Genomic DNA, 11,674 nt, shown 5'->3' on the forward strand with positions numbered 1-11,674 from the left:
GCCGTTCTATTGTCTCTCCTCATGTAACTCCTAAGTATAAGTTCAGGTGCTCTGCTTGTGCTGGATTTTCTTTTCCTTTCTCTTCCACCTCCAATGAAATCCATTGATCTAGCTAGGAATGCAAAATCTTTATCTAAACAAAAGGAATAGGATGCAAAACACCATCGATTTCTTTTTACGAAACACCATTGATTCTAATCAACATGTATTTAGTCCTAATTTTACTATTACCAATTATTAGCATAATACCGAAATTTCAGGCTGCTGGCCACTGGCACTATATATAAAAATTAACATGCAAATAAAAATTCCAAACCGGTAGTCTAGAGGCAACCTGGTTGCAGTTATATATTTTCACTCCGAGTTGTTCATAATCTACTATCTTACTCAGCTCAGTACCGATTGACCACTTCACACCAATTTTTTTTTTAAAAAAAGATTAAGCACATGAAAGACAGGTTAAGTAAATTACTAATAGTAGACACCAACTCAAGCAAACTGCATCCACTTTAATTTGAAGCCATAAGGAGAGAAGAATCCTTAAGTACGGCATGGCATATGACCTAACCCTGAATCAAGTTGCTGCAAATGTGTAACTACCACAAACATGCATGCATGTAGTAGCATATTAATCCAGGTAGCAATAAGTGGCGTTGAAAAGGTTAGTTAATTAATTAATTGATTGGTAGTAATTTATAGTTAATTAAATATGCTATTAGCCACATCCCTGCATCCTCCTAGCAAGCTCATTAGTCTCCTAACCCTGCTAATCTCAGAAAGGACAAACCCACTTGCTGCCTAGGTATACATTTTACTTATATCAGGTGGGCCCCACTCCCCCTAATTGCAAAGAAGCTTCTCCCTTAATCTCTCTCTCTAATAAGCTTCTCTCTCTCACATCAACCCCATTCCCCATCATCTCTTCTCTCCCATTCCTAGCTAACTAAGCTATCCCTCTAATCCTCATCAAGATCATTTCAAAAAGCCCATTTTTGATGATGATTAGCTAGCTATCTATAGAGATAAGCCCCCTTTTCCATTCTTAGTTAGTTCTTCCATTACATGCACTAATCACTTTCTTGATGAAGTCATAACCTCAGATAGATTGGAAGGATTCTATTTCTCCCCCTCAGATCCAAGAAAGATCCACCCAAAGAATCCAAGCAAAAAACAAAGGAGATATCAGATCTTTGCCCTAGCTTGCTTGATTGATAGAGAGAGAGAGAGAAAGCTAGCAATCCATCATCCATGTACATGGACTTAACCCTAGGAGGAGCACTGCTGCAGGTAGAAGAAGCCACTGAGGAAGAAGAAGAAGAAGAAGAGGAGGAGCAAGTTCTAGGTCAAGAACCTGCACCGGCTGCGGCGGCGGCGGCGCTGGTGCTAGGTCGTCGCCACGGCGTCGTCGTCGGCGGCGGCGGTGGTGGAGTGGTGGTGGCGGCGGAGCGGGAGCACATGTTCGACAAGGTGGTGACGCCGAGCGACGTGGGCAAGCTGAACCGGCTGGTGGTGCCGAAGCAGCACGCGGAGAGGTTCTTCCCGGCGGCGGCCGCCGGCACGCAGCTGTGCTTCGAGGACCGCGCCGGGACGCCATGGCGGTTCCGCTACTCCTACTGGGGGAGCAGCCAGAGCTACGTGATGACCAAGGGGTGGAGCCGCTTCGTCCGCGCCGCCCGCCTCTCCGCCGGCGACACCGTCTCCTTCTCCCGCGCCGCCGACGGCCGCTACTTCATCGACTACCGCCACTGCCACCGCCACGGCGGCCGCGACATCAGCTTCGCCTCCGCCGCCACCGCCATGCCGGCGGCGGCGGCGGCGGCGTGGCCGCTCTTCGGCCGGGTGCAAACGGCGGCGCCGGTCAGCTACGGCGGCGGCCATGGGAGTGCGGCCACAGCAACGATGTTCTTGGACACGGTGGCGCCCGTCGCCGCCGCCGGCGGCCACCGCGGCGAGGTGGGGCCCTCCGGACAGAGGAGCTTCAGGCTCTTCGGCGTCAATGTCGAGTGCGGCGGCGACGTCGACGCGGCGGCGGAAGAGGAGGATGCCGACGACGACGTCGACGACGGTGATCATCGCCGAGGTGAGGAAATGGAGCTTGTGATGTGGACGAACCATAGGTAGAGTTAATTTGCAAAAATCTAGCTATAATCACACAGCTGATTAATTACTTGCTTTCATGAGTATACTTTAGATCTGATTAATTCCAATTTGTTATGATCGATAATGATGATTCTAATTGCACCAATTAATTGATGATTAGTTCCTTGTTCTTGTTTTTTTGGTTCTTAAACTTGTCTCTCTTGGGTTGAGCTAATATCCAGGTAGTGTGATCATTTGAATATGACCCAAGAGTTTTGTTTATTTGTTTGGTAGAATAACAGTAGATCTGGCTTTGAGATTCGATGAAGTGGTCATGTGTGTTCCAAATCACGGTCAATTGCAGTAGTTTTTTGGGTGATGCTTGATTCTTCTTAATTTTATGCTCATTTGTTCACTCTCAATTTAATTTTATGCAAATTAATTATATGTTTATAGCCACCAATATTAAGCATGCATGTGAATTGTGAATTGAGAATGATCAGTTTCTTCATGACTTTTATGCATATGCCATGCTGTGCTCCATGCATGTTGCATATATATCAAAGGTAAGTCTACAACTTGCTGCGTGTGTTTTTAGACTTTCCACTCCATTTCGTCGTCGTGTCTGTCCTTTATAAGTTAAATTTGCTTTTTTCTTCCGATTCTGTGAGATTTATATGTACGATAGTTTAATTATCCCCTATATGTAGATTATATATTGTGTGTGTGTGTGTGTGTGTGTGTGTGTGTGTGTGTATTGTTTGGATGTAGAGGTTGATCATCTTATCCTATTTTCTAAAAAAATCTCCAGATTATTACATGCATATGCACAAAATTTGTATATGAAAATACCCCATGGACTACTTATATATACGTGTGGTATACAATGTATATACATATAGCTAATTAATTAACGTATATATAATTGTATACTTGGATATATATATCCATCTAGCTAATTAAGAATACGTACGTGTGGTAGCTCGATATATATGTATGCTCTTATAAGCTGTATATACAGGAGGAGCTGGATTTGATCACTATATATATATGCTTTCGATCAGGCTGCTTTAATTCAGTAATGAGTTAATTCAATTCACGTACTTATAAATTAAATGAGAAACGATGGAGTTAACATAGTAACAATATAATGCATTAGAAGCAAACTTAATTAGTTCTTTGGAATGAAACAATGGTCTATATGCATCTGACCGAATAAGCAAGGAAAACGAAATATGCATGCATGCATGGTTCCATTATTTGAATGAAAGAAACATTTTTTTTATTTCTACCGGGGCTAAAACCACGTACGGTTTCTATCTGTAATCTGTTTAATTTCTAGTATATATCTGTCTCTTTTATTAATTTTATGCTAGTATTATTTATCTTGTTAACTTGGGCTCTTGATCTATAAGTTTCTCCTTCAACGTACATTTATCCAAATTAGTATATGACCAGATCGAAAAAATCTCTTATTATCTTTCATTTTGCTGGTATATATATGCATGGTGGCCTACAGTTCGATCGAGCCATATATATATATGGAGAAACGGGTAATTAATTAACCTGATCTTATGATGGTTTTTTTGCTTATGTAAAATGCACTGTGATTAATTTGGGTTATATATAGATTGGTCATCCTTACAATGTGCCTGAAAGTTGCACCCTTCTTGCCTTTACGCGATCCCGATTACTATGATGGAGTAAAAAAAGTAACAATAATATAATGCATTAGAAGCAAACTTAATTAGTTCTTTGGAATGCAAATAGACAAATATATGTGCAAACCATGGTCAAAATTAAGCTATAGGTCTTATATATACCGATAACTGTTCATTTCTGTATAGCCGGAGCTGGTTAGAGCTAGCATGCACCCCGATTGTGCAACTTAATCTCGACTAGCTAGCTAGGACTAATTAGCGATGAATCATTTGAAAACATCGCGATTATATATTTAGATGGTTTAGTTCTACGCGATATGATCGAAGACATGTGCTTGATTAGTAAAAGACGCGTATACATATATCGATCCCTAGCTAATATTTATGCTAGTACCTGTGGCACATGATTTCATCGTACATAACATGCACAGTAATTAATAAATATTTTAAAAAATTATACATGTACTTCTAATAGGTTATACCTATTTATAAAATCTTAACCCTAAATTTATTATATATTTTAGCTGTGACAAAAAAAAAGAAAATTTGATGAACATATATATACAATACAACTACATGTAGAACCTAAACCACAAAAGTTGTACATGTAGTTGTATTGTATATATATGTGTGAAATCTCATATTAAAATTCATCATATAGAGAGCAATATAAACAATATTAAAATTCATCATATAGAGAGCAATATAAGACAATTGTCTTATATTGCTCTCTTTATGATGAATTTTAATATGAGATTTCACACATATATATACAATACAACTACATGTACAACTTTTTTTAAAAAAAAAAGTTCGGTGACATTTGTTAGCTAGTTTGCACGGTGTGTACGTTCATCGGAAACTTGTGTGCAGGATATGTTCCCCTGTAATACACGTCTAACACAACAGTACAACACGCCTACTTAATTATCTCTAAGGGTGTTGGGGGAATTGTTAGGAGATAATTTGCAAATCTACTGTATATCAAACAAGCGACGGAAAGTAAAAGATTAAACTCTAAACTTCCACCTCTAAACTTCCAATCCTATTTCTCAAAGTTGCCAAACAGACGAAAGGTATTACTGTAATGTTGGGCGTGCATGTGCATTGTGTTGAATTGGCGAAAAAAAAACATGACGCATGTATAACATGAAATAAAATATATGAAGAGAGAATAATTCTAACACTCCAAAATTATTAGTAACAGTACAAAGTTCATTCCTGCACGCATCATCTCAGACAAGTTAAAGTAGAAAGATGTAATTAATAATTGATTAAAGGTCTTTGATAAAGTGGAGAGGGTACTAATATGAACACGCACCTCAAAATGACTGATTCAATACACATCGATCTCACAGGGTTTGCACTCTTGGAGCAGCATGCATTTGACTAGGATGAATGGGACACATGCATAATCAACTTGCACAAACAAATCAGCACAAGGCTACAAATTACAGATTGGTTTAAGAATTAAGTATGTTCCAAGTTGATAGAGGACCATGCATCCCCTTGCTAAATTTATGTTATCACTTGTCTGCCTTCCAAACAAATTGATGATCAGTTTTACCTACTGTACATAACTACGTACATATGGTTGCTCTAAAAGAAGATTAATTATCAATTTCAATCTGATGGATTTCAACTTGATTTTCAAAATACAGATTTGATGTACTCATCGTGCATGCGCCCATGTGTGCATGTGCATGATGGAAGAGACTTATTCCATAATTATCAAAACCAATTTTTATACAATGATGATATGTCTTGATTATCTCAAATTGCATTAACGGGAGTAAGCAACATTTTTTTAGCTCTCTCACTTCCATGCAAGTGGAAACAATAATATTCAGAAAATTAACTACATATTTGGATTTCTCCACTGAACCCCACTAACCTCTTTAGACTACTACTGGAAGTACTACCATAATTTTTTCAGCCATGTAAATTGTAGAAGTGCAGAACTAATTTCCAATCCTTGCATGATTGATCTCCAAAGAATTTCACTCTTTGCACGAAAGCCTGTGTTAAAAGAATGTTTTTCAGATGAATCACACGTGTTCTATGTAGTGAAGCTTGTCAATAATATTGATGCCAACATTACCATATTAATTATTAAAAAAACTGATATTTTAATGGGAGATCCTTTTGTTCTGATCTAGAGAAGTACTTAATTGGATTTCTCACAAAGTGATCTTTCGTAGATTTGCCATAGAAATGATTAGCACATAATTTTATTTCCGTAGATAACTATTTTTAATCACACATACTAAGTTATGTATTTCAGGCTTGTTGACATCGAGTGGTAAGTAAAAGAGCACACAAATATATATTATGTTGACTCTCTGCTATATTAGTATGTAGTATCAACCAAGAACCTCAGCAACTCTTGAAGGAGTTAGGGAACACAAAGTACTCTTGGAGATCACAAGGCAAATCCCCGGGAAGTAGTTGGCACAGGATCCCATTAGTTACAGAGAATTTAAGAATTTTTAAGTTGTTCGGTTGGATAGTGTGTCGAAAGTTCATCGGTACCTAACGTGTTCTCCATTTTGTGATCTTGTTAACATCATCACACTTTCAGGTATGTGCATATTCTTATCATGTGGATCTAATTGCTTGCTTAATTTAGTTGCAAGAGAACAATTCACATAGTGACAATTTGGCACTGCCATGGCCAAAATGTGCAGCTAGGTTAGGACTTAGGAGTTCTTATACAATTGTTCATAAGAAGCTAATTAGACATGCATACATAAAAGTGGTGCTGTTTTTTCAGAGGCTGGAAAGCACCATTTTGCCAAGCAGTGCCTGCTATCCTCAGCCTTATCAGACAAAAAAACTCAAAAAAAAACCCATGAGCAGAATTCCTGCATCTCTAATTACTCAAGCATATATATATGTACAAATTAAGTAGCAATCTGGCTGGCAGATCCCTTTAGCTCCAGCCGATTTCTTCCTTAAGAACATGCTCCCAATCTGATGACAAGCCATATTCAGAATTGCCACTCAAAATGCCGTCTGCTCCGGTGAAGCATGAGTGGCCTGACGCTTCATCCATAGTGCTTATTCTCGGTTCCCTGTGAACTCTGCTCGGTGCGAGTTGCGGTACTGGCTGAGCATGATGATGCAAGCCAGTTTCCTCCAAGCCTGTTAAAAGGTCACCCTGAAAATTATTCGGTCGAGTAGGATGGCTGATGGTGCTTGCAGAGCAGCTAGGCACACTGTTATCTCCTAACCGGATGCAATCACCAGTGTAAAGGAGGTCAGTGTTCCTTGCTCTTGATGTCTCTTCAGTAGAATCACCCTTAGGAAAACTCAGAGTTGGTGGGTAAGATATGGCAGCTCCATAAGAATTACTTGGACCTGCACCTAAATTACATGCCTGGAAAGAAGGATTTCTTGGACCACCAATATGAGCCATACTGGATTCTTGGACAATTTTGATACGGTTCTGTTTCAGTAGATACTTCAACTCACAATTTGTACGCTCAGCATCAATCCACAGATTCTTATAAATGAGAATCTGTGAGTGGTCTTCTTCACAGGATATCATCCTTGGAATATTGTTGAATGAAGGCTGGCCAAACATTAATAATAGCTTGTAAGAAAGTGTACTAGACTAAATGAGAGTAAATTGCACATTGTACCAGCCTACCGGGTAGAGTATACCTTGTTTCACTTTACACTAGTTTTAGTTCATACTTTCACTTTAAACTAGGGTATATTGAAATAAGCTTCACATGGCACTAGGTAGCATCATATAATTGAAGAGAAATCTCGAAAAATATGAGTACAACCTGTGAAACTCTTTGAATTTAGACCATGTTTTACGAGATTTTATGAAATGCCATGACATTTCTATAGATTGAATGATGCATCCAGGTGTTAAGTGAAATCAATAAGCGCAAATTGAAAGTATGTGCTAAATCTGGTGCAAAGCAAAACAAGGTACACTTTACCCATTGCAAAGTGCAACTTACTCAACTAATAAGAAGGTTATAGACAAAGGAAAGGGGGTAAATTCCTAACAAAATGTTGCAGGCTCAAACTCTGTCATATACTGTATCTTGTAAAAATTACTACTGACCTTTTTGTGCTTATAAAGATTTTAAAGAACATTTTGGAAAACCCTCTGCACATTTTTCACAAACAGCACGAGCTACTATGTGTACAAAAGAATACCTGGGACCATGTCAAGCTGTTCTTCCCAAAATCACTGAGCACACGAGTAGGACCCACAGATTTATTTACAGTTATGCCATTTCCACCATTGGTTGTACAACTACCTCTGTAGTCCCCTGCATAAGATTTTAAAACAGCGGACTGAGAATGAGGAGCCCTTAGTCCTGCCTTGTTAGAGCCATCATCATTAATGGGACCCTAGAAAGAATTGAAAAAAATATTATGGGATCACTGATTTAGAAAGTCACAAATGGAAATGCATCATGTGGGTATATGTACTGTCCTACCCATCCAAAGTGTTTGTGTGTAAGGACATCATAATGAAGAGAAGGTGGGATTGTTTGTTCCAGTTTTGGACTTTGCTACTCAAGGTACATTTGATGGTGGTGATTGTGCATGTGCATTTGGGAAGCATTCTCCAGCAATAATCATAAACTTTGTTATCCTACACATGTGAGGACTAACAATAATAAACTAACAGTTAAACTAATCCTTTACTAATAACAAAATGGATGAGCTGATGAAATCTTCTGAAAGAGTTGTATGAAGGAAGATGCCAATAAAATACAAGTTGCAGGTTGTGCACATGCTCAAAGTAACGCATTTTACAGAAAGCTTAATCTAGTAAGAACTAAAAGAAAGACCACAAACAATGCACCTTTTTTTTCCTATCAATACATGTCTGAAGATTCTCAATTACTGATTGGAGGAGAGTGTGCTCATGCTCATCGAGCTCATTTTCATCCAACAAACAGCTATCGCGAAGCATTTCTGACAAATTCCCCATTGCCTTGAGAATTCCAGAAGTGTTCCTTCCTGTCGTGGAACAGGACCCTGAATGTGACAAATATTTAAACATGGTTGTGAATATGAAGTAAAATAAAGGATATAATAACTTGAAATACAAATCATGAGACAGGCACGATCATATAAAGCACTTTTATGGAGTTAGACTGACCTTTGACAATTTTTGATTTCCCAACTGATGAAGGGATAAAATCAGGAGCAGCAAAGTTTAGACCAGATCGCTTCACGCTATTATCTCTCAGCTCCAAACTGTGTTTCTGCTCTGCGGTGCATTTTGCTGCACATTGTTTTGCACTCTCAATCTCCTTATTGTGGGAAACTTCTTCCTCTTTTTTACCAATGTCTCCAGATTTCATAGACACAGACAATTCAACATGAGATTGGGATTGGTTTTGCTTATTCTCGATAGTGTCCAAATTTTGAGATGCGGTCAGAACCTCACAATGCTGAACAGTGCTAGTGCTCTTCTTTTGGCCAGAATCAAAAGCCTCTGATTCTTGATTTATTAACTGTATCACTGACGTTTGATGAGAAAGTGAAGTTCCTCTTCCTCTCCAACATGGTGAATCCACATAGCATTCTGATGGTTCTGTTTTCACACCATCAGCCATAGAATCGCATGGATCAGAGCCAGCAGTTGAAATATGAAGAGGCCTCGTATGGGAGACAGGGCTTGCCTCTTTGGAGCAGATCTCCGTACCAACTTCCAAAATTTGTGGAAAGGGGGCATTTTTCACAGCATCTTCGTTGGATTTACTAACATCTTTTGTCATAGATGACTTGCTTGTTAAACCACAACTGATTTTATTGGCTTCAGATATTTTATTTGGTGGGCTTTCTATCTTGACTGTTGAACATCTGCTTCCATTACTTCCCATCCCAGGGTACAAGGGATTTTTCTGGTTATGATTGGAGGCCATCATGACTGAAGGATATGAAAATACCACAGAAGTAGAACAAATCGAGGATGGATAAGCTGCATCGCTGCCAATTTCTGGCCATTCCCTCGGCTGACTTGCGTTCGCTCCACATGTGGAGGCTGGTAAAACTGTGTCAAATGATTGTGTTTGAAAGCAAGATGTTGCTGACGACGATGATGGATGAGCATCTCCTAAAATTTTATTATCTAATCCATGCACCACAATGCTACCATCCATCGACCTAGAAACATCACCTAAGCATCCAAGAACAAACGTGAAATCAATGCCATGATGCATACTCCCTCCCGTTCCATAATTCTTGACGTTTTGGACAATGACACAATCTCCAAAATATATCTTTGATTTTATTTTTCTATTATAATATATACAATAAATAAATGCATGTTTACTTTTCTTATAGTACTTTGAAAGATAAATCTATAAATGTTGTTCCTTTAAACTAAATACTTTTAAAGTTATTAACAACCAAAGTTACAAAAGTTTAACTTTAAACTTGTCTAAAACGTCAAGAATTATGGAACTGGAGGGAGCAAGTAATACTAACTGAAAATAAGATAGGATAATCGCATGAAATCAGACTGCGGCGCAAATAGCCCCAAATAAACATCCACATTATTGCGCCAATGATTTGATACTCAATGAACAAACTCATCTCTCAGATGAAACCGAGAGAGTAAGTAAATTCAAAAGTGCAGAACAATAACACAAATTTTGATGATCGCCGATCGGTTTCAGGTACTACTTAATCTCAACTAAATTCTACCAACTGAAAATCGAAAAACCTCACTCCTCACACACTTGACGCGAATGAACCACACACAAAGACCGGATCCTTCGGAAAGCCCCCCCCCCCCCCCCCCCCCCGCGCACCAAATCGACGGTGCCGATCATCAGGGAGCGGAAGAACACGCCGTACCAGCCGAAGAACGCGCGGTGGCGGGGCATGAGAGACAATCAAGAAGAGGGTAGAGGAGGAGGAGGAGGAGGAGGGCAGGTTGTTACCATCTTGGAGAGGGGCGCGGGCCGGGCGGACGGGGAGGGCGAAGGGAGCCGCGTGCGGGGAGAGGGTGGAGGACGAGGCGGATTGAATGGCGGCGGCGGCGGTGGAGGAGGAGGTCATCTCCGGTGAGGTCGCTGGTGGGGTTTGGTGGGGCGGCGGAGAGTGGCAAGAGTCGTAAATAACGAGGAAGTTGGAGGGGCAGCTATGACCATTTTTATATGAGATTATCGTTCGCTTTGAGCCTTTAAATCTCTCCGTTTTCCAATGCAAAGCTTCTGAGAGAAGGATTTGGTTTGGGAAATCTGGAAAGGATTTTGTTTTTTTTTTCCAAATGTTTGGAGAAAGACATTCTCCTTTTTTTTTTGAAAAAAAGGAATTGTTTGGACAAAGAAATTCTTGTGGCAATGTGCAGAGATGCGTCAAGCAATTGTTTAAAAAGTTGTTTTTTTTTTGTTGGTGTTCTGTTTTTTCATGAGACTTGTTTTGAAAGAACTGTTCAAAGTCAACGGGACCGAGTTCTGCTTCCGAATATATAAATAGGGTGTGTTCAGTTCACGATAAAATTAAAAGTTTGGTTGAAATTGGAACGATGTGACGGAAAAGTTAGAAGTTTGTGTGTGTAAAAAAGTTTTGATGTGATGAAAAAGTTGAAAGTTTGAAGAAAAATTTTGCAGCTAAACAAGGCCCTAGTATGGTGTTATCTGTCTAAAATTCTGATGTTGCCATGTTGGACAATGAATATTTGATTACCGTCTCTTTTTAGAAACTTTCCGTATAAAAGTTCTTTAAAAAGATAATAAATTAATTAATTTTTAAGTTTATGGTAGTAATTCATCTCAATTAACGTGCATCCTTAATGAAAAGTTAAAACACCATAGCTGTATCTATGATCCAGAGCTGAATAAAGAAAAAAGATATGGCAGTTAATACACATGGCCGAGTTTAGTTCTAAACTATTTCTTTAAACTTCTAACTTTTTCATCACATCAAAACTTTCCTACATACAC

General features: G+C 39.2%; 2 protein-coding genes across 2 annotated transcripts; one reads left to right on the top strand and one right to left on the bottom strand.

The window, feature by feature from the left end:
• The first annotated feature begins 814 nt into the window (after positions 1–814).
• On the top strand, positions 815–2,271 carry LOC127782908 (putative B3 domain-containing protein Os08g0157700). The gene has a single exon (XM_052310186.1). The coding sequence runs from the start codon at positions 1,249–1,251 to the stop codon at positions 2,119–2,121; it is 873 nt and encodes a 290-aa protein (XP_052166146.1). The 5' UTR covers positions 815–1,248; the 3' UTR covers positions 2,122–2,271.
• A 4,163-nt stretch (positions 2,272–6,434) lies between these two features.
• Positions 6,435–10,863, bottom strand: LOC127783312 (uncharacterized). Its single transcript, XM_052310565.1, has 5 exons — positions 10,670–10,863; positions 8,878–9,900; positions 8,578–8,753; positions 7,920–8,117; positions 6,435–7,314 (listed from the first exon to the last, which is right to left on the bottom strand). The coding sequence occupies exons 1-5, from the start codon at positions 10,785–10,787 to the stop codon at positions 6,673–6,675; spliced, it is 2,157 nt and encodes a 718-aa protein (XP_052166525.1). The 5' UTR covers positions 10,788–10,863; the 3' UTR covers positions 6,435–6,672.
• Between the last annotated feature and the right edge of the window lie 811 nt (positions 10,864–11,674).

The sequence above is a fragment of the Oryza glaberrima genome, chromosome 8, assembly GCF_000147395.1.
Source record: "Oryza glaberrima chromosome 8, OglaRS2, whole genome shotgun sequence".
Taxonomy (NCBI): domain Eukaryota; kingdom Viridiplantae; phylum Streptophyta; class Magnoliopsida; order Poales; family Poaceae; genus Oryza; species Oryza glaberrima.